The 23,943-nt window shown below is 35.6% G+C and overlaps 1 protein-coding gene across 3 annotated transcripts in view; it reads left to right on the top strand.

Moving 5' to 3' along the window:
* Positions 1 to 23,943, top strand: part of LOC106877132 (V-type proton ATPase 116 kDa subunit a 1) — a 103,478-nt gene that overhangs the window by 66,007 nt on the left and 13,528 nt on the right. For 2 of the 3 annotated variants that reach the window (XM_089357418.1, XM_089357417.1), the window contains exon 14: positions 15,660 to 15,782. In XM_089357418.1, the coding sequence (XP_089213544.1) occupies positions 15,660 to 15,782 (123 nt within the window). Of the gene's footprint in view, positions 1 to 4,573; positions 4,778 to 15,659; positions 15,783 to 23,943 lie in introns of all 3 variants that reach the window. The other variant, XM_089357416.1, reaches the window with a different exon arrangement.

Below are 23,943 nucleotides of genomic sequence, written 5' to 3'. Positions count from 1 at the left end.
ACATGTAGACATCAGTCCCATCATATATACATATGCATATATATATATATATATATATACTTAAAAGCAGCAGAAATATAACAAAAAGTTGTTACTCAGAGTTTCATGTTCCTGTTCATTGGATAGTTTTGTTAGAAATCTAACGAAACTGTGCGATGAATGGAAACGTGAAACTCTGAGTAACAGCTTTTTGTTATATTTCTGCTGCTTTTAAATAAAGCATATTACTCTACCTCTGGTATTTGAGTACTCTTTTTTCCACCTTGTTGCACATTTATGTGCTTACTCCAGTATATGTATATGTATATATATATATATATATATATATATATACACTCACACATATTACATACACACATATGTATATACATATATGTACACCTGTTTACATATGCATCCACATTAAAGTAGAAGTGGGATGTAAGACATTATGTAACTATAAGAAAAAAATAATATACTTCATATATATTTTTATATACTTATATGTAAACCTGTGTATATGTATGTATGTATGTATGTATGTATGTATGTATATGTATGTATGTAAAAATATATATATAGCTACGTGTATGTATAACTATATACTTTTATCCATGTATATGCTTATGTACATATGCATATGTTGTGTGTATATGAGTGTGTGTGAATATATATATATGTATATGCGAATATATATATATATATATATATATATATATATATATATATATATATATACGCATATATATGCAAACATGTATATATGTATGTGCATATATATATGTGTTATATGCAAATCATAATGATGATGAGCTTATTGTACACAGTGCTCATGTGCACTACAACTGGTTGGAAAAGAGTTGAAGAGGGGATAGAAAACAGTCATATAAATCAAGTAAAGACAGCAATGAAGGCTAGAAATACTTGCACAGTACACAGTAAGGCAGAAAAGTGAACTGTAAAAGAGTTATAAAGAGGAAAGGGTGCCAAGTAATGTCAAGAGTAGTGTTGCTAAATTTCAGGAAACATGGAATTATTTAAGGATACAGTGTCCTGACAGCTAACAATTGACATGGATAGTTTATTCCATACTTTGACAATTCTGGGCATGAAGAAATTTTCTGAAAATGATGGCTGCTGCATTGTTTTTGATTCTATAAGTATCCTTAGGTATTAGAGGTATTGAATTCAACCAGGCTGCCAAAATTGTTGTCAGTTGCTAGATGTTGAAACTTAAATGTGTTGATACCCAGAGAAGCAATATGTTAAGATATAGTAAGTGAAAAGCAGATAATGTATGCCTTGTGGCACATCTTTAGTAGATAAATATTCTTGGGGTATGAGAATTGAAATGCAAACTTTGTGTTCATGTAGCATAGCCATATATAGCTTTAAATAGATAACTGGTGAACAGATGGCAAGGTCTTACTAACTGATGCTAAAACACCTGCAGCATTTTTGACAATTTTTGAAATGTGGTTCATCCAGTGCAGATTATTGCTAAGAATAATGCTTAGGTCACATTCATTGGCAGACTTCTTATGGCTGATGTTGTGTAAGGAGTTGATAAATTCTGAGTTTTCACTCCCAGAATGTATAATGGTGCATTTGTCTATAACTAGCTTGTGTTGGCAGTTAGTAATGCATTGTATCCAAGTCAGAATACAGGAAAGATCAGTTGCATATAGGATCTGTTCTTTTTATTTTGAGGTACAGATTAATGTTGTCTGCATATTTCAACACACTAACATGCTTTGGATTGATATTTCATTAATAAGCAAAAAACAACAGAAGACCAAGAATAGATCCCCAGATGTGCATAGAGTGTCCTAATACTATGGCTACTTATTTTTTACTGAGAACGAAAGACTTCAACCAGTTATAAAAGATTAGTCCTCATGCCCACTGCAGAGAGCTCCACCATAAGTTGTTCATGTGACACATATTTAAAGGCTTTGATTAGTCAAGATAAATAACATCCACCTATTAACCATCATCTGTGATTCAAGTGATGTCTTCAAGAAATTCAGTGAGTTGGTTTGAGTTAGTGGGTAAATCCAAATTTGATGATTGAATAAGGTTATGATAGTTCCAGGGTGTCTTCCTGACACAGGGCTCTAATATGACGATATAGCAAGTGAGACTGGATGATTATTGACAGGTGATGTGCAGTTACCCTTTTTGGACTGGGGAATGATGCTGGCGATTTTTCACTGTTCTGTGGTAACAAAGAATTAGAAGACAAATTAGAGAATTGGTGCAATACAAAAGGCCATCTCATTTGAGAAACAGTAACACCATCAAGACTAAAGGAAGCACAGTTGTGCATATGTTTGAGGTGTCATCACAGCATTGTAGGAATAAATTCAATAGGTGTTATGGAATTTAGTATTAGTAGAAGTGAAGATGGTACATTCAGATTTTCAACTGGAAAAATGCCAGCCATGTGGTAATAAGTTCTATGCATTCTTCAAGATTATCAGTAACGTGACCTATGGTGGGGATTGTGGAGAGGGCTGACTAGAAGGTGAGGCTTCTCTTTCAAATACACACATTTTCAGAACATCTTATGATCAGGGTTGGCTGGTATGTATTGTTCAAATTGAAGTTCTATTTCAGTTTTGTATATTTGTACTGTGTATGTGTGCATATTATATGTATGATTATATTTTATTCTAGTTTTCTCTTACCCTCACTTTTTGTTTAAAGCCAGATTCTAAAATTTATTGAATATCATGTGACCCTCCAATAATAATTTTTGAACATTCCAGAAAAATTTAATTTTTACTAAATAATGACAGAACTTGATTTTTAAAGTTAGTTTGATAAGTGCCATGCATGAAACTTATTCCACTTTAATTACATTTATATGTGCAATATGTATATTTGTGTGTGTGTGTATTTCTAAATATACAAGGTCTGATCAATAAGTGTCTGGACTGTTGCCATAGTAACAAAGCTAAAGCATGCAGGGTGAAGCAACTTGACAAAGGTTGACTTTGAACTCTGCTGTGCATGCGCACTAAATTTTAACATTCTAGCTCACTTCTGCTGTTTACAGCAGTGCTTGGAAGGAAGGTGTGTAGCGTGTGATTGTCACATTAACCATGACAGAGAAAGTTGTCATGGTGATACGTGCTCAGAGGCCTATGCAGAGTTGTAGAAAGTGTATGCATAGGAGTGTATGAGCCACACACAAGTGTACGAGTGGTTCAAATGTTTCGAAGATGGCTGGAAAAATGTTGATATTGACAAACGTTCTGAGAGAACCACAATCAGCAGAACTGAGAAAAACATCACAGATGTATGTGCAGCTGTGAGGGGAAATCATTGAATCACCATCCATGAGTTATCAGAGGATGTGCAGATTAGTTACAGTTCAGTTTAGTCCATTATCGCTGAAGATTTGGGTATGAAATGTGTTTCTGCTAAGTTTGTGCTAAAACTACTTTCAGCTGTGTGTGTGTGTATTTCTAAATATACAAGGTCTGATCAATAAGTGTCTGGACTGTTGCCATAGTAACAAAGCTAAAGCATGCAGGGTGAAGCCACTTGACAAAGTAGCTGTTCATAATGTTATCGACAATGACCAGAGCTTCTCATTTCATTCTATTTTTTCTCCATTACATCCCGCCCTACCATAAATCTGCAAGATCTCCTTTATTGTGTCGAGAATGATGAAAACGTTTTGAAAACTTTGCGTAGACCTCTGAGCAGGTATCGCCAAGCTTTTGGCAAAATTTGATGCAGATTCTCTGCTCAACTTCCCATTTCGTGGTCAGTGCAACAATCACACGCTACACACCTTTGTTCCATGCACTGCTGTAAACAGCAGAAGTGAGCTAGAATATTAAAACTTAGTGTCCATGCACAGCTGAGCTCAAGGTCAATCTGTGCCAAGTGGCTTCGCTCTGCATGCTTTAGCTTCATTACTATGGCAACAGTCCATAAACTTAGACCACATATATGGCAACAGTCTATATACTTAGACCACATATAAGTATATATGTCCATGAATTCTTGAAAATAGCAGAACTTTCTACTTTTCAGAATACATTTTATTGATATTTTCTCCAAAGTATTAGTTTTAAAATCTTAGCTTTATTTCGTATTGTTCTCTCTTTTTTGTTTTCTTTTTAACTCATTGAAAATTTACATTATTTACATTTGATGGATATTTGTCCTCATCTTGTTTGCTGTTAACACAACGTCAAATGTAAATAATGTATATAATTCCTCATCTCTTAAATATAGAACTGTATCATTGAAAATTGATACTGATTTTGTAGTTCTTTATTGTTTTGATTTTATGTTCCAGAAATTTCCTCCTACGAATTACCTCTAAATTTATGGAAAGTTATTTGTAAAATTCTTAAATAAGTATTAAAATTGCAGTTCCTATACATGAAGAAAACAGAAGCAAAACATATGATTTCTTATTTGTAGGTAGCTATGCAAAATTCAGTTTGCATATCAACAAAATTACTCACTCTTAATATGAAAACTAGCAGCTTTAGTTGCTATTGCTGTGCCTGGCGAAGCTATTTTAATATCATTTTTGCTTTAATTAACAATGTTTCTTGCCCTCTTGCAGCAGACCCCTCAAAGTAGCAATAGACTACTACAGCAAAATGGTAGCCCCCACCATCCTGATAACTCTTCCACAGGGATGATGCAGTCACCACCACCTCCGCCACACCTTCAACAACAGCAGCAGCTGCAGGAGGAGGAGCAAGCGGAGGTTATACACTTTGATGTAACTCAGTCCCAGTCTTTTGGTGATGAAATTGAAACGAAGGTGTCTACTACTACTACAACTGTCTGACAACTTTTACCAGTTCTTCTTCTTCTTCCACCACCACCTGCTCCTCTAACTGGGCTGCAATCCTCACACTGTGGCATGCTCTTATTTGTGTTGTTGTTTTTTGTGTTAGTTTTATTATTGTTATTGATTTATTCTTTGACCTGTGATATGTAGCTGTTCATAATGTTATCGACAATGACCAGAGCTTCTCATTTCATTCTATTTTTTCTCCATTACATCCCGCCCTACCATAAATCTGCAAATAAACATTTCAGTTTTTTATGGGATGACATTTATATGATATTGTAGACTTTTATTTGACCTTTTCTTTTCTGTATAGTAGTTATTAATGTATCATATTTGGGTTTCACATTTTAAGAGCAGTGGATTTGCAGAATTGATAAACTGTAGGACAAAATAGTTTGCATTATTTGGTTACATTTCTCAGTATACTGGGTTCAAATCCTACCCAGTTTGGCTTCGCCTTTCATCTTTCAATAAAATAAAGTACTAGTCAAGTACTCAGGTCCATATAATTGATTATATTTTTCACAGTGATGTCCAAAAGCTAAAACTGTTAAAAGAATTAAAACAATAAACTACTATTGAGAAGAGAGCCATAACTAGCCTGATGGAAAGGCAGAATGATTTGTATACCTCGCCTGAACTTAATTACCAATAGTTCAGTCCTTACAGAGACAAAGTTCACTCCTGTACTTAATAGAAGTACTATATTTTCTTCGGGTTTTTTGTTAGTGTAACTAGCGTTTAATTCATTCCTACTATTCAACTGAACTCTTCTCATGAGCTATTGAAACAAAGATGAATATTCCTTGCTCAGAGGTCGTTAGAACTAATCAGCCATTAATCACAGAAAGGTTGATCATTCTGTCCCTGTTTCTCATTTTTGCAATAAAACTTTGATTTACTCACAAGTTCTTATTGCTGACCAAATAAAAGATTATTTGGAGTTAAAATTCTTTTCTAGTGTTAATGTTTTTCTATGATGATTATCAAAGCATGTTACATGTTTCACAGATTTATCCCCCTTCCTTTCTCTCTCTCTCTCTTCACATATATATTTTGATATATCTATATATATATATTCATATATATATATATATATATATATATATATATATATATATATATATCCATATATGTATGTATATGTATATTCATATATATATACTATGAAGTCACTTAGAATGGATCCATAAGAATGGATCCTTGCTTCGGATCAAGTTGGATGGCAAACAAAAGTGTGGAGTGGAGTGAAAGCATTTAAAGAGGCCAGGATAATGCATCTAAGATTCAAAAGAGATCTAAGGAAGAATGTAACGACCGAGAAGGTGAATGACAATGACCTTTTTGTGTGTACAGCCTGTAACAGACCATGCCTGTCTTTAGTCAGGCTCAAATCTCATATGCAAACACATGGAAAAGGAACCTCCACCAACTATTCTGCCTATATGTCTGTGCACACCTTTGAATGCAGTGTATGCCAGAAGCTTTGCAAGTCCAACGGAGGCCTCAAAAGACATTTAAGATACACAAAGATCAGGACTTATATGCAGCTTTTGTTAGTCCAAATTAGATGTGTAATCTGTGTGGGTGTCTTTTCAGAACATTGTCTGGTTTAAAAAGCCACATCAGATGCCATGATGGTGCTAAGATGAAGGTACAGGAGGTGGTCAAACTCTGCATAAGGAGTAGACAACCATCATATATATATATATATATATATATATATATATATATATATATTTGTGGCTGGAGACTTCAACGGTCATGTCGGACGTCGTGCTGGGGGCTTCCATGGCATACATGGAGGCTATGGCTTCGGTTCCCGCAACGAGGAGGGAACCAGACTGCTGGAGTTCTGTGATGCAACCAATCTTATGGTCTGCAATACCAACTTCAGGAAACCTGCCAGTCACCTAGTCACCTACCGCTCCGGCAGACACTCTAGCCAAATCGACTACATCCTCGCCAGAAATAGGGAAAGAGGGCGGCTTATAAATGCCAAAACCTACCCTGGCGAAGAATGTACCCCACAACATAGATTAGTAGTTAGCGACTTTGGGATCAAGGCAAAATGGGTGCCCAGAATTAGACAGGCTTGGAGAAGAAGGGTGTGGAAGCTTAAAGACCCTGCAAACGGACAGAGACTTAGAGACAAGTTACTTGAAGCATTTAACGAAATAGAAGGGGATATAGCATCATACAACGTGGAAGACAATTGGAGATTTCTGCGGGACAACCTGTTAAAAGCCACCGACCAGATTTGTGGGTGGTGTAAGGTCCCCTCCCAACCCAGAGTAACGTGGTGGTGGAACAAGGAGGTAGACAGGGCTATTAGACAAAAGAAACAAGCTTGGAAGGACTGGAAGAACGGTGGTAGCAGGGAATTGTACCAATGTGCCAGAAGGGAGGCTAGGCGACAGGTTTATTTAGCCAGAGGGGAAGCAGATAAGGAAAGATTTGCCAATGTTCTGCGCCGTGAGGACCAAAGACTCGAGGTATTTCGTGTTGCAAGACAGTGTAGGAGAGAGAATAGTGATGTTGTAGGAGAGAAATGTGTTCGCATGGATGATGGTACGCTTGCATTAAATGAGGATGCAAAGAAAGAGGTCTGGAGATGCCACTACGATAGATTACTTAATAAAGAGAATGAATGGGAGAAAGAGAGCCTGCCTTATGTCGACCCAATAGAGGGACCAGCTATCCGAGTTGATAGTACCAGGGTAGATAAAGCAATTAAGAGTATGAAGACCGGGAAAGCCCCCAGCCCATCAGGAATCACTGCAGAGATGCTCAAAATATCTGGCAGTGTTGGCTATAGCCTAGTCACCCGTATTACGAACCAGGTGATACACGAAGGAGTCATACCCTATGACTGGTGTAGCAGCATCATAGTCAACTGCTACAAAGGTAAAGGGGACGCTTTAGATACAAATAATTACAGAGGCATCAAGCTGTTAGATCAGGTTATGAAAGTTACAGAGAGGGTCATAGCCCAACTAATTAGGGAGCGAATCAATTTAGATGAGATGCAGTTTGGGTTCGTGCCAGGTAAAAGCACTACTGATGCCTTATTTCTAGTGAGACAGTTGCAAGAGAAATACCTAGCCAAGGATAAACCTCTGTACCTGGCTTTCGTTGACATGGAGAAAGCCTTTGACAGGGTCCCCCGATCCCTTATCTGGTGGTCAATGAGGAAACTTGGGATAGAAGAATGGCTAGTGAGAGCTGTGCGAGCCATGTACAGAGATGCGGCCAGTAAGGTGAGGGTTGGAAATGAGTACAGCAATGAATTCCGGGTAGAGGTAGGGGTCCACCAAGGTTCCGTCCTCAGCCCCCTATTATTTACCATAGTCCTCCAGGCAATCACAGAGGAGTTCAAGACAGGTTGCCCCTGGGAGCTCCTCTATGCTGATGACCTTGCCCTAATTGCGGAGTCACTATCAGAACTAGAGGAGAAGTTTCAGGTGTGGAAGCAAGGTCTAGAATTGAAGGGCCTTAGAGTCAACCTAGCTAAAACCAAAATCCTAATAAGTAGGAAGGTAGATAAAACACAAACCCCTTCAGGTAGATGGCCCTGCTCAGTATGTAGAAAAGGAGTAGGTAGTAACTCTATAAGATGTACCCGGTGCAAGCTATGGACACATAAGAGGTGCAGCAACATCAAAGGCAGGTTAACTAGCAAGTTAGTTTTTGTTTGTGGCAGATGTTCAGGTGCAATAAAGACTGCAAACAAACAGGAAACAACTTCTATCTCATTCCAGGGTGAAAAACTAGAGGTAGTCGATAGCTTCCGCTATCTGGGCGACCAAGTTAGTAGTGGGGGTGGGTGCGCTGAAAGTGTAGCTGCTAGAATAAGAATAGCCTGGGCAAAGTTTAGAGAGCTCTTACCCCTGCTGGCGACAAAGGGACTCTCACTCAGAGTAAAAGGCAGACTGTATGACGCATGCGTACGAACAACCATGCTACATGGCAGTGAAACATGGGCTGTAACTGCTGAGGACATACGTAAGCTCGCAAGGAATGAAGCCAGTATGCTCCGTTGGATGTGTAATGTCAATGTGAATACCCGTCAGAGTGTAAGTATCTTGAGAGAAAAGCTGAACATTAGAAGCATCAGTTGTGGCGTGCAAGAGAGACGATTGCGCTGGTATGGACATGTGGTGAGAATGGAGGAGGATAGCTGCGTGAAAAAGTGCCACACCCTAACAGTTGAGGGAACCCGTGGAAGAGGTAGGCCCAGGAAGACCTGGGCTGAGGTGGTGAGGCAAGACCTTCGTACATTGGGCCTCACCGAGGCGATGACTACGGACCGAGACCTTTGGAAATGGGCTGTGCGTGAGAAGACCCGGCAAGCCAAGTAAGATCGTTGCCAGTGCCCCTGGACTGGTTCTTGTGCGGGTGGCACATGAGATGCACCATTTTGAGCGTGGCCGTTGCCAGTACCGCCTGACTGGCTCCTGTAGGATTTTCGAGCGAGATCGTTGCCAGTGCCCCTGGACTGGCTTGTGCGGGTGGCACATAAAAGACACCATTTCGAGCGTGGCCGTTTTCGTGCGGGTGACACGTAAAAGCACCCACTACACTCTCTGAGTGGTTGGCGTTAGGAAGGGCATCCAGCTGTAGAAACTCTGCCAAATCAGACTGGAGCCTGGTGTTGCCATCCGGTTTCACCAGTCCTCAGTCAAATCGTCCAACCCATGCTAGCATGGAAAGCGGACGTTAAACGATGATGATGATGATGATGATATATATATATACACATACACACGTGTATATATATATGTATACTAGCAGAAGTGCCTGGCATTGCTTGGGGCTTAATTGCTTTAAAGTACTCTTAATGATTCTACTCAATTATGTTTATTGAGGCAAAGATTGATATAAGTTTACGGCCAACCAATTGATTTGCAATTGGATAGAAAGCTCTGCAAAGAGCATTGCAACACTCTCGGAAGTGGGTAACAATAGAATGTGAGGTGGCCCTGAAATGGCTGTGTTATCATTCTAACAATTGTAACAATTTGGTAGGTAGTCCTAGAAGGGTGTGTAAAACGTTCACAGGTGAATACGGCATGTTCCTTTTACACCAACAGCAGTGGACGTGCTGTTACAAAACTTCATGCTCTGTGAAAACAGAATAGATGCCCTATGGAGGAAAGAGGGGGATTAATCATGGGTACCCAGCCCACTTTTTAGCATGGCAGAATTGGCAATTGAAGCGCATTTCCCCTATATTTATTTCAGCGCAGATGGAGTAATTAAAGTTGGGCTCATACTTGAAAGCCTGTAGGTGCCAGTAAGGGCTGTTGGGACTCGTCACACTGCACGCAGCATCTCGCCGTCGACTGTTCTGCTGCAACGTAGAACGTTGCCCGTGTTGGTCGTGGGAAGGTCTCACAGCAGTAGCAGAAGCCACATTTTCAATGGTAATGGACCGCCCATCTGCATCTTCAGAAGTCATAGCGGCAGGGTTCGTAGCAAGGCAAGTCGTCCATTGTTCCAAACGTTCGGAAGACCTGGAAGCAGCAGTAGCTTCAGCATTTGTAACCAGTCGAGTGGCCCTTTGTTCCTGGCCCTCTGAAGCCCTGGAAGCGGCATTAGCAGCAGCGTTTCTAGCCAGGTGAGTTGCCCTTTGTTCCAGGCCCTCTGTAACCCTGGAAGGAGCATCGTATGAAGCTATTTTGGCTAGACATACGGTATGCTGTTGGAAACTTTCAGCAGCTCGGCATTCCGCTGAACATAAAGTGCTCTGTGAAAGTCTAAAAGGCGTTTGGTTGGAGGACTCGTTTGCTCTAATCGCCTTCAGCACCAGTGCTGATGCGGTATGGCGACTGAGGTGACTTCTCTTTTTCGGTGGCATTTCAGGTCCCAAAGAAAGGGTGAATGTTAGTTGTACAGAGAAATTGTCTTAGAAAGTATGCATAAAATTGAAGGGGGAAAGGGTGATAAGAAATGGCAAATAAATAAATTAACTGACAGGTATTTGTATGTATGTGTGTATTTGTATGTATGTATGTATTAGTGTGTATTCTCTCTCTCTTTCTCTCTCTCTCTCTCTCTCTCTCTCTCTCTCTCTCTATATATATATATATATATATATATATATATATATATATATATATATATATATATGGTAGTAAGTAAATGTGTTTTAAAAAAGATTTTCAAAAAACTCACAGTTTATAGGGAATAAATGTTTGACTGTGAATGTGAAAGTTACTTGTACAGAGAAATTGTCTTGGAAAGTGTGCTTAAAATTGAAGGGGGAAAGGGTGATAAGAAACGGCAAATAAATATAAAAACTGACAGGTGTTTGTATGTATGTATGTATTTGAGTGTATTAGTGTGTATTGTCTCTCTGTATATATATATGGTAGTAAGTAAATGTGCTTTAAGAAAGATTTTCAAAAAATTCAGTTTGTAGAGAATAAATGTTTGACTGTCGATTGTATTTGAAAAAGATTGACAGGTATTTGTATGTATGTGTTTATTTGTATGTATGTGTGTATTTGTATGTATGTATGTATATATATGGTTTGTAGGGAATAAATGTTTGTTGATCGTATTTGAAAAAAAATGTGTCGCTATTTTTTTTTTTTTGTTATCTTGGTGAATGACAGTGTTAGAAATGGAAAGTGAACTTACAATTCCTGCCAATTAGAATGAGGTCATTGGTAACCATAGGTACATGTATGTGAAGATATATGTGCGTATTTACGTATGATTGCTAGTGTGTCTGTTTATATGACTCACTCTTTCTCTTTCGTTTCTTTCTGTCTTTTTTCTTGGATCGTTCATAAACGTTCATAACAGAAAGTAGCAGTTGAAACGATTTGTAATGGTAGTAGAAGTAGGAAATAAGATTATATTATAGGGGAAAATGGTTATGTATGTAGTTTTATCAATTTTTTTCGTAATTAGGAGTTATTTTGACCGAAAAAATGACATTATGACCTAAGTTATGGTATTTATATTTAGAATATTAATTCCAATGTTTTCATCCACTAAATTTGGACTTGTGTAAATGTATAAATTTTAAACATGCATACACACAGAGAAAATCTGCCTTTTATAGATAAGATACATATACATATATATATGCATGCATACATAGAAACAAACAAAATTTTCAGGATCCAATAGAATCGGGTATAGTGAAGTGGCTATTGTGTTTGTAACGGAGGTCACCATTTTATAGTGAAGTCAGGGTTATATATTTTTGGTGGTAACGCTGACTTAATGACACACTATAATTTAGTCAGTATGAGAGAAAAGGGAGTCACTGTTTTTGTCTCATAACAAGAGAATAGAATTCATGAGACGCTTGTAATAAGTCATAACTTTTACTACTGGAGGTAATGCGTTAACATACAAGGCTAGTTGAAGGAAGCTTATAACATTACATGAATATGTTCTGGTTTTGTAGTCACATGTATCCAAGTAAGAAAGACAAACGGGTGCGCGAGCAGGCAATATTGACTCAATGCAAACCTAAGGCTAGACAAGCACAGAGTGCACGAATTTAGAATTTCTTCCCTTATATAAGGGATGAACCTGAAGTCCCCGACTTCCATGTGAAACTGAAAGCTTCCAGAAAGATCTCGAACATTCTAGAAGCTCGAGGGAGATTACTTTCGTTACATCCCTTTTCTGTTTTGCTTGCCGTCGTAACTGCCAGGGTATTTAAATAGTAAAAGCACCAATATAGAGTCAGGGATAGTGCACCGGTGCACTAACAATGCATGTTGACATATACGTACTTACTATACTAAATACCAATTTGTCACTCTAGTTATGCACACATTCCCAAGTACTGACAAAATATACAACATGTACTCAAAGTCACACAGGAGTACACTCATGGCACATATTCCACAGTTGTCTATAAGCTCCAGATCCAGTGCCTAGAGTTAGGTGAAGAATAAACAATAACACAACTGGGTTGAGGTTCACTACAGCTGTTTCAGACATGTTCTTTTTTCTTTGTGAGCAAAAGCGTTACATCATGTAAAAAAAAAACTGTTCTCTTCAGGTGAATTAAGAGTAAAATTTAACATTTATGACTCCCCACAAGAATAGAACATAGTGCAAGTTCACCCTCCCATCTAGGTTACAGCTGAGAGAGTAAATAACTGAAGCTATTACAAAGTATATATTCACAGTGCTACATTAATGAATTGGAATAAGGGAAGGAAATGGAGAGAATAGAGTAGGAATGAAAAGGAGATAGGAACAGAAAAGAAAAAGATCTATCCACTTAAAAAATATATCAAAGGCTTTTGACTGTTAAGTCAATGGGACTAGATGGTACACCATCAGTGAATGACATAAAGATAAACTAGAGATTGTAAATAAATTTAAAGGTTATGTGTGATAAAGATGATTTGAGAAGCAATAAATGGGGCACCAAGGAGGAAACATACTCACATGTACACACAATCACACGCACACATGTATATGCGCATGCACACACCCACATACACATATATAATTCCTCTCATGTCAAGTCATATATAAACATAATTTAACATTAAACTGAAGGACAATCCAATACATTTCAGTAGAGTACATATTTGTTAATGGTTAACAGAGACTTTGAAGTTTTGTTTTCAAGTTGTTATGACTACATACTAAGGTAGCCATGTGTTATTATGACTACAATATAGATGACTGCACCATAGATTGCCAATATATGACTACATTATAAATGACTGCTGTTATGGCTATACCATAGAAAGTTTGTCATTATGATTATATTATAGATGGTTGTTCTGTTATGACTATCCGATAGATGGCTCTCTGCTGTTATGATTTTACTATACACCACAATGGAATCTATGTAAAAAAAAACAGAAGCTGAGGAAGTTAGTGGTGGTTTATGTTGGCAAGAATTATTTGTTAAAGTTTATGATACTTCAGATAAGTTTGTTTACCATGGATAGAAGAGGAATCTGTCTGTGGAGAAAGAGATTTTTCAGCTGAAATATTCCACTTCTCTCCATGTCATAGAAAATAATCCAAATTAATGAAAAGTTTCCTTATAGTTTGCTGATGGTTATTGTTAGTGAGGTTCTCTTTAGATTAATTTTATAAATTGGATATATTTTCATGTTCATTTCGTTCTCTATATGTGAAAAATAACTCCAAGGAATATTTAATGGAAAAAAATATAAACTCCTTAACTTGATAAAAACACAAAACAACAGAAACAAGCAATATTTTGTAAGCTAAAGTGTATATTTAAGAGAATTCATCCAGCTCATTAGCTTGTTATTTATTTCATTCACACCCAGAAGTAGGGAAAACAAGTTTCATTACTAGGAGCCTCAGTATATTGATGAATTATTTCAGACAGATCATCTCATTGGGCTCTGTACCATGTTCAGCCAATTTTGCTACCTTTTCATTTAGAGTTTATGGTTATTAATCTTTCTTTTACCATATGTTTGTGGAAATACTGTTTCAGTTTTTAAATTAACAAAGAACTTAGAAAAGTACTTTTGATATTATTAAGCTGGTATTTGGAACAAACTTGACTTGAAAATCTGGTGGAAAGTTTTTTGTGTCGTAGAACCAGAGATGATTTCAAGTAAGTTGGTATCAAAAGGGTTAAAAATGATGGTATTGGTTATCATAACATTATACAAAACATTTTTATTACTCCCAGCAAAGCTATATTTTTTTTTAAAACTAAACTATATCAGTAATGGTGATGATGTATCCTTTACTTTCTTCTCTTGGTTAGATTTTAACCCTTTGAACCCATGAGTTAGCAGATGGAAAAGTGGGTGACTACATGGTTTTGTGTTTACAGCTGAAAATAACAGTGTTTTTGCCAGTTAGTGATCTGTAAACACAAAACCATATGGCTACATGCTTTCTGTCTTCCCAGGCTATAAATCAGCTGAAATTGCACCTGCTAAATTGTACTTGCAAGTTCAAAGGGTTAACCAAATAGATCTTTGCCCATGAAGAAACAGTGAGGAAAGACAGTTCAACTAAACTACATTTCTTTTACAAATATGTTATTTTTTGTTTCATTTCCCAAACTTTTTGCTAGAAATATATTTCATTGCTGTCATAGAAATACCTTTAAAATTAGCGTTTATTTTAATATTTCTTATTTTCTTTTGTTTTTATAATTCCTTTTTTTTTTTTTGTTTTAAATTTCTTTTGTAGTTTTTCCAATATTTTAACCTTTGTTAAATAATTAATTTTTCTAACTTTCAGGTTACTTTCTTGATGATTTCAATTTAAGCACTTGTATTTTAGCCTCTTTCTTTTTTTGTTTTGTTGCCGAAATGTTAATTGCATCCATTTTATTTCACATTGTATAGTTTTGTCTCTTTTTAGCCAAATTTTTCTACTTATTATTTATTATTAGTTATTATAGTATATTAAGTTATTTTTGTTTTTCTGTTGTCATGAATTTTTAATTCTAATCAGTCTACTTTTCTAAACTCCTATTATATGTACACATACACGTGTGTTTGTGTGGTGTGTATATATATATATATATATTTTTTTATATATATATATGCACATACATACAGACACATGTATGTATATATAAATTTATGTATACATATGTATATTCACATACAGGTGTCTATAGATACACAGTTATATACATACACTCAGATATCTTCAGTAATTTTGTTGGATTCCAGATTTTACCTTTTTACACAGAGATCTGACTTGATTCCTAATGTTTGTATTTTCTGAGCAAAAAAAAAATTTCCTTCAACAGAATTGATGTGCCACAAAAATCTTCTCCATTTTCTTTCCCTAATTTTCATTGCTGCATATGTTTTTCTTCTGCTATTAATGGCTTGGTTGGTTCCTACAGTTTGAACACCAGCAGCTGTCAGTTCAGAGTGGAGATTTGGTAAACCACGACCAAGATGCCATCATCTATGCGGCTGAAAATCCAGAAGACACCCTCCACTATTCTGGCCAGGAGCCTGAGGAGGTGAACAAGTTTTACTAAACACACCACTAACTTACATCAATTGTTAAGTCTTTCTTTCATGATAGTCTCTGCAGCTAACCACTTTTTATCTGTCTGTCTGTCTTTCTTTCTCTATTTCTTTCTCTTTTTCTTTCTCTCTTTCTTTCTCTCTTTCTGTCTGTCTATTTGTCTGCATTCTCTCAGTATTTTCTTTCTCTCTTTATCAACTTCCTTTCTTACATCATATATTTACTTGCTTTTTAATGTTTAGTCAAACTAATACTAAATTAATAAGATTTTAAAATATAGTTTTTTCATGTTGTTAACATTTAGGTACTTTAAAGACATAGTGCCAAATTTATAGAAATCCTATTAAATTTTTTTTTTTTTTGTACTGTTTTAAATATATTGATTTACCATGTAAAAGGAGATGAAGGAAAATTTTACTGTAAACCATGTTGTGAATTTAGTTATAAGCATTTCATTGCCTGATTACTTTTGTACGGTTTACTACTACTACTACTACTACTACTACTACTTGCCACTGCTGCTGCTGCGGCAAGCTGGCAGAATTGCAAGCACGCTGGATGAAATGCCTAGCAGTATTTTGCCTGTTGCTACATTCTGAATTCAAATTTCAATGAGGTCGACTTTGTCTTTCAGCTTTTCAGAGTCAATAAAATTAAGTACCGGTCAAGTACTGGGGTCGATATAATTGACTATCCCATTCACACCAAATTTCAGGCCTTGTGCCTTTAGTAGAAAGGATTGTTGTTGTTGTTGTTTTCTTCTTCTTCTTCTTCTTCTTCTTCTTCTTCTTCTTCTTCTTCTTCTTCTTCTTCTTCTTCTTCTTCTTCTTCTTCTTCTTCTTCTTCTTCTTCTTCTTCTTCTTCTTCTTCTTCTTCTTCTTCTTCTTCTTCTTCTTCTTCTTCTTCTTCTTCTTCTTCTTCTTCTTCTTCTTCTTCTTCTTCTTATTATTATTATTATTATTATTATTATTTAAAGCAGAATTGTTAGCACACTGGGTGAAATGCTTAGCAGTATTCCATCTGCTGCTACACTTCTGAGTTCAAATTCTGCCGAGGTTGACTTTGCCTTTCATCCTTTCAGGGTCGATAAAACAAGTTACAAATGAAACACTGGGTCAATATAATTGATTAGTCTCCTCCTGCAAAATTTCAGGCCTTGTGCCTTTAGTAGAAAGAAGCATTAGTGTCGGTCTTCGTTCATCTGTGCAATATTTATGAAGAATTGGAAGAACTAGTGAATAGAGATTGAGATTCTTTGTCATTGAAATTCTGTGAATTGTCTATATATGATTTTTAGCCTCTCGACCTGATTAATTTCGTTGCCTTTATGATATCTTGGGTATATTTAACAGAATCTGGCTTCATTAGATGTGATGATCTTTTTGAAACTATATTCTTTATATAATAGTTTAGTCATGGGAAGAAACATTAGCACCCATAGCTTTACTTCATGGCTTTCATAACCGATGGATGAAAGTATCCTCCAACAAGAGGCCTGCCCAATTTCTTATAACAGAGTGGTCTTTGCTAAAGGTACCTAAGGATCAGGTTATGGTATTAGACAAGGCAAGTTGGTTTCCTATTCATCTTTAGATTAGGAAATGAATTAATAATTTTTTTACTATTGTTTTTTTCTTTTGCGTAGAATGTAATTGGGCCGATTTCCACAACCTAGATTATTAACAAAAGGTTAATGCCAGACTTATCCTCTTGTTCACATCAACCTAATCATTTCACTTTTTAGACTGTTTATACCCCACTATTTGTTACTGTTGACTTATTTCCTTCAGATGTTTGGTTTATTTTATATTACTTGATCATTATGTACAGTGCCTCTCTTTGATCTCTTTCTTTGCTGTATTGTATTTATATTCTGGTGTATGATCAATAGAGAATACTTACCAGAAGTGAGCTGAATCTTTCCCTATTCCTTTGCTGTAAACTTTATGTTATCTATCAGGTCATCCCATAAGTTCTGTCCAAATTTTGAATAAAGAAAACAGGTGATCAAATGTTATATTTAATTGAAATTTAATCAATGTACTTTCCCTGATTATCTATGACTTCCTTCCATCTATTTACTAGCTTTTTAATCCCATCAATGTAAAAACTCTTTTGGTTTCAAAGTGAAGAACTCTGAAATGTCAGTTTCGACCTCCTCCTGGCTTGCGAAAGTTATGTCCCCCAAATGATTCTGTAAACTACAAAACAAATGGTAGTCTGAAGGAGCAAGGTCAGGAGAATAAGGTGGATGAGGAATTTTTTCCCAACCAAGCTCTTCGATCTTCTGTGATGTGATCTTTGCAGTGTGGGATTCTGCATTGTCCTGATGAAATATCACTCCTTTTCAATTCACTAAAGCAGGTCTTTTTTTCTTCAAAGTTTGGTTCAAACACTCTAATTGCTGACAGTAGACTTGAGCATTGGTTGTTGCATTAGGTGGTAACAATTCAAAGTGAATTACTCCTTTGCAATCCCACCAGATAGAGAGAAGAACCTTTTTCCCATGAAGTTCCCTTCTCGTTTGTGGTTGAGCCTTTTCCCTTTTACCAAACCACTGTTTATGTCGTTTAACATTTTGATAGATGCAGTTTTCGTCATCAATCACAAGTCTATCCAAAAAGGGTGAAATGAGTTTGCGAGAATGGAGAGAAGAGCAGATGTCAACTCAGAGTTTGCGGTTGCTTTCGGACAATTCATGAGGCACCCATTTTCCAAGTTTAGGAACCTTTCCGAGTTGTTGAAGATGACGATGAACATTTGTATGGTTTGAACTAAGCTTTATTGCCAATTCTTCAACTGATAATGCAGGATTTTCTTCAAGTAATACCCCAAGGAGCTTATCATCAAACTCAACTGGACGTCCTGTTTGATCTTCATCTTCAAGGTTGAAATCTCCACTTCTGAATTTTGCAAACCATTTTCTGCAAGTTCTTTCATTCAAGCATTCTTTCTCATAAACTGAGTGTTTGTTTTGTGTCGCTTCAGCTGCAGAGTTTCCTTTTTTATACCCATAAAGCATTATGTGCCTCAAATGCTCTTTGGATACTTCTATGTTAGAAAGGGTTTTAATCAAAGAAATTTAAATTCTATTATTCTGTAAAATAATATTTAATTAGTTTAAATGTACACAAATGCATAAATATAATTTTTAATTCCATTAGACATTCTAAAATACTATAAAATTTCATTCAATTTTAAAAAAGGTAAAATCGGACAGAACTTATGGGATGACCTGATACATTTATTTATAATGGTATTTCCCACCCAGAAGAATACAATTTGCTCCCATTGTTTATTAATATCTTGGAAAGATCTTGGTACATTTAAATTTACAGAGGGGGTGGATATTAATGTTTCTTAACAACTTTAGAGTATTGTGTGAATCTAAACTTGAACACAGATTCTCTGAGGATTTACCACCATATTGTTCAATCACAAATTCATGAATGTTATACTCAGAGCTTTAATCAATATCCTTCCTTTTTTTTTCCTTCATTTTGGCCTTGAATTTTTAATCTCCTGATCATATGCTTTTAAATGCACCAGAGAAGCCTTTCTACTGTATCATTGCTCTAAGATTATATTTAGAGTTAAGCTAATAAATTTCTGGATTCAGTTCTTGATATTTTAGTTTAGTGAGTTGCCTGTGGCACATCTCCCATTATATTCTAGTTGCTGTAGCTTCTTATTGTATATGTTCTTTGTTTCATTGTATGATGGACTAGAGGATTATTACTTTGTTTGGAAACAGATGAGGGTTGGCAAGAGGAAGGGTATCTGGTTGGAAAAAATCCACCTCAATGAATTCCATCTGACCTATGCAGGCAAGGAAAATTGGATGTTAAAACAATGATGTGTGTGTATACATATATATATGCGCACGCACGCACGCACGCACACGCACACACACACACACACACACACACACACACACACACCACCACCACCACCAACAACAACAATTATAATTAACCATTTGGTCTCTGAAAGCTCATTAAAGCCACCTATCTAGTATGTAGCAGATAGTTACATATTAGTTTATAAGCATACAAAAATATATATACCTCAGAACCTCCCAAAAGTAGACACCAATATCTAAATATTCTAAATATTATCAGATGTTCATATCTTCCTATCATGTTGCTATTATCTTTTATTCAGTGATTGTTTTCCTGAAATTTTGAAATAACTTTAGTTTATGATAATTTTAATTTCCATAGATTTCCAAATATTTATTGTAAACTGACCCAAATCCTGGTACTGAAATTGTTATTTTTGTATTCTTAGTCTACCTTCATCATTTGATTTACCTGTGTCTTGCATCTGTGTATACATGTAGCTACACAGTGTTTGCATCTTTTGTTCAGTTCTTCCTTTCTTCACTTTCTCACACATTTAATAAACTTTGAATTACTTTAGTCTCTAACCTTCTAACAATTTTCTGAATTATCATTTCGCATCTTATATTTCTCAGTTTTAATTCTGCTTTTTTAAATAACAACTAAATCAATAACTAAATCTTATTTGACCAATATGTATGAATTGTTTGCATGCATTGATCTTTTAGACAAAATGTTCTCATTATTCCTACATATTGAATAAATATTACTATGCATGTTTTATTTTATTCAAATTAAGGTTAATGATACGGCTAGAATTTTATTCCAGATTTTTTTGTATTTTGAGTAAGTCTATTTCCTAATTAAAATGCTAGACCATGAAAAATTTGCTGTCCAGCAGTTATTGTAGCAGGATTCTGATTTCTTGCTGTTAAGTCAGTTTTGGCAGTTCAAGTTTCAAATGAATTTTGTTATCCTGGTCAGTTATCTGTTTTATCAGTCTCTAAGGGATGGAAAAATAATAAAACATGTGATAGGTACCATAAAATCATAGATTTCATATTTGTTATATCTTTATGAATTCTTTTGTTTTGTCTGATCCAACTCAACTACAAGCTATATGTTATATATTATATGCCTGCTGGGTTCAGCTGCTCTACATTGATAAGGGGCAAACACCCTGAAACTAGTCTGTAGATGCTAGACCAGCAAGGGAAAGCAGCTGACCTTCTCTGTTCGAAGGTTATAATGGACACTGGTTCGTGTGTCACATAGCTAGAGGCAATGGTCTCTTGGAGCTAATCAACGGCAGCATTCGTCCTATTTTTTGAACTGCCATGTTAGCTTGGTTATAACTATTAATATATATATATATATATATATATATATATATATATATATAATTCCTTTTAGTTTTTGCCTTTATTTTTTGTGGCTAACTCTATTTTCCTTCACCTCATTTAACTTGTTTGTGTGTGTGAAAGGAAAGTCTCTTGAGAATAAACATTTTCTGCTAATATGATTCAAAGGTAATTATTTCAACAACATGGTAAATCGGTTTAGTCAGCTTCAAAGTTTAGATTATAATCTAGCATGTAGATAGTTGTTACTTTAAGAATTGTTCATGGGTCTATGGAATTTTGGTAAATTTTTGAAGACATGTTTAAAAGGACAAAGCAGTTTACTTAGTATTAATGTTTCTTCTTTTAAGTGACAATTGACATGTCTGTTCTAATCAAAAAAAATTTTCTTGCTACTGATTTTATCTTCCCTTAATATGATTTGAATTTCTAATTCTTTTCTTTCTAGAAAAAACAAAATGCACACTGAAGTTCGTTCTAAAACTCCACTATACTTTTCTTAGTTAAAATGTTAGTTCAAAGAATTGTGTCTTTGACTAGGTTGATACCTCATGCTGTTTGGTTATATCGTTAGGCTGGATAGAGGTGTGTAGCTTGAGGTCTGTGGCCTAATGGTTTGGGGTATTTGGCTCACAATTGTAAGGTCATGAGTTCAATTCCCAGTGGCACATTGTGCCCTTGAACAAAACATTTTATTTCACATTGCTTCGGTCCACTCAGCTGGCAAAAATTAGTTGTTCCTGTAATTCAATGGAATGACCTTGTCACATTTGGTGTGTCATGCTGAATCTCCCTGAGAACTATGTTAAAAGAATGTGTGTCTCTGGAGTGTTCAGCCACTTGTATGTTAATTTCATAAGTAGGCTGTTCTGTTGATCAGATTATCTGGAATACTCATTGTTGTAACCGATGAAAAGCCAGAGAGCAGGCCAAGCTGGATTGGGCACTGCCTGCAACAATATTCTTTGGCAGGCTTTCTTCTGTTGTAATTTTTACCATTTGATTTTTCTACATATAAATACCATTTCTTGATATTGATAAAATAACCTGTTAATGACAAAAGCTTGTTTATTGTTTTATAAGTAAACGCTGTAATCAATTTTTTTTTTGCGGGGGGGGGGGGGGGCTAAAAATCAATGAGCTTAATAAGCATAAGAGATAATTGTTGCAATTAATTTAAAAAGCAGTCACCAACTTAGATTTTAATGATATTATCAGATATAGAAATTGAAAGTAGTGTGAGAAGTTATTGATTGGCAGTCCTCAGTAGAAAAGATAGTGAAGGAATATTGGTAAAACTTGAACATTCTAAAACATCCATTACCCCAGATAAGCTTAAATATAACAAAATCATGTAGGGATACTTGTTTCATGTTTTATACAAATAAACATAGTTTAAAATAACTTAATCTTAATGGCTAAGAGAATTTGGATTATAAATTTATGATAAAAGAGAATACATAATTTAAGAATTTCAAAACATTTCCTAAAATAAGCTTCTTCCTATACATAACCACTAAATTAACAATTTTCTGATCTATATTTTTCAAAGATTGTAAATACTATATCTCATTTCTGTTGTCCTTTCCTTTTTTATCTCTTTCCAGTAATTCAAAGTAAATTCAGTATCTCAAAACATTCATATTTTTTTTTTTTGTTTTTAAGAATGTTTTTAAAAAATGTTTTAGATTATATTTTTGAAGTTGAATTAGATTTTCAATATATTTTAATATCTTCAAACAAAATTGTTACTTTTTATCTTATATAATCTCCATTCACCTCCTTTCATTGAAGAATTGTTTAACAAAGATCTTTAAATATTTATTTAAACATTAACAGAATGTAACATGCTGTTACATGTGTACATGTGACAGATACAAACACATTCAAATATATGTGTGTGTCTATGACCTAGGTGAAGATTAGCAATGGGTTCAATGAGAAATTTTGCATGCAAGTAGGTGTCCATCAGGGCTTGGTCTCTGAATCCCTTTCATTTATTATTGTTCTCCAGACCATAACAGAGGAGTTTAAGACCAGCTGTCCAGAATAATTTCTGTATGTTGATGACCTAATTCTTAAAGCTGGGTCTGTTAATGAATTAGAGAAGAAATTCCAGACATTAGAAACAAAACCATAAATTGAGAGGTCTTCTAGCAAACCTAACAAAGACTAAAGTTTTAGTTAGCATAGAAGATGGCAGGATTCTATTACCATTCAGGAAGTAGCCAGACTCAATATGCAGAAAAGGAATAGATAGGGATTTTATATGGTGTTAGCCAATGTAAATTTTAGGTGTACATCAGATCCCTTGAGACCATAGGTAGGGTAACACTGACAGAAACATCTAGTAGAGGCACAGGAGTAGTTAAATGCCAGGTAGCGAACTGGCAGAAATGTTAGCATGCTGAGTGAAATGTTTGGCGATATTTCATCTGTCTTTACGTTCTGAGTTCAAATTTCGCCGAGGTTGACTTTGCCTTTCATCCTTTCAGGGTTGATAAATTAAGTACTAGTTGCGTACTGGGGTCGATCTAATCGACTGGCCCTCTCCCCCAAAATTTCGGGCCTTGTGCCTAGAGTAGAAAATAAAAGGAGTAGTTAAACAATATGTGCATTCATGAACCAATTTTTTTTTTAAATGCCCTGAGGGCTCCCTAGAAGTAGATGGTTGCTTATGTTATCTTGGTGACCTAATTAACAGTGGCAGAAGGTGTTCTGAAAATATGGTAGCCAGAATAAAAAACAAATGAAAAAAGTTCTGAGAGCGTTTACCTTTGTTGGAAATGAGATTTTCTGTCCAAGTAAATGATAGATAGCATAATACTAGTGATGAAGTATAGTAGTGATTTGGATAGTGAATGTGGAAGATATATAAAAACTAGAAATAAATGAAGCATGCGTGTTTTGCTGGATGTGCAATATGAAGTGTGCATGAATGATAGAGCAG

The sequence above is a fragment of the Octopus bimaculoides genome, chromosome 9 (genome assembly GCF_046866305.1).
Source record: "Octopus bimaculoides isolate indiv1 chromosome 9, ASM4686630v1, whole genome shotgun sequence".
Taxonomy (NCBI): Eukaryota; Metazoa; Mollusca; class Cephalopoda; order Octopoda; family Octopodidae; genus Octopus; species Octopus bimaculoides.
Note: the sequence above shows the minus strand (reverse complement) of the source record. Positions and strands in the feature narration are given on the sequence as shown.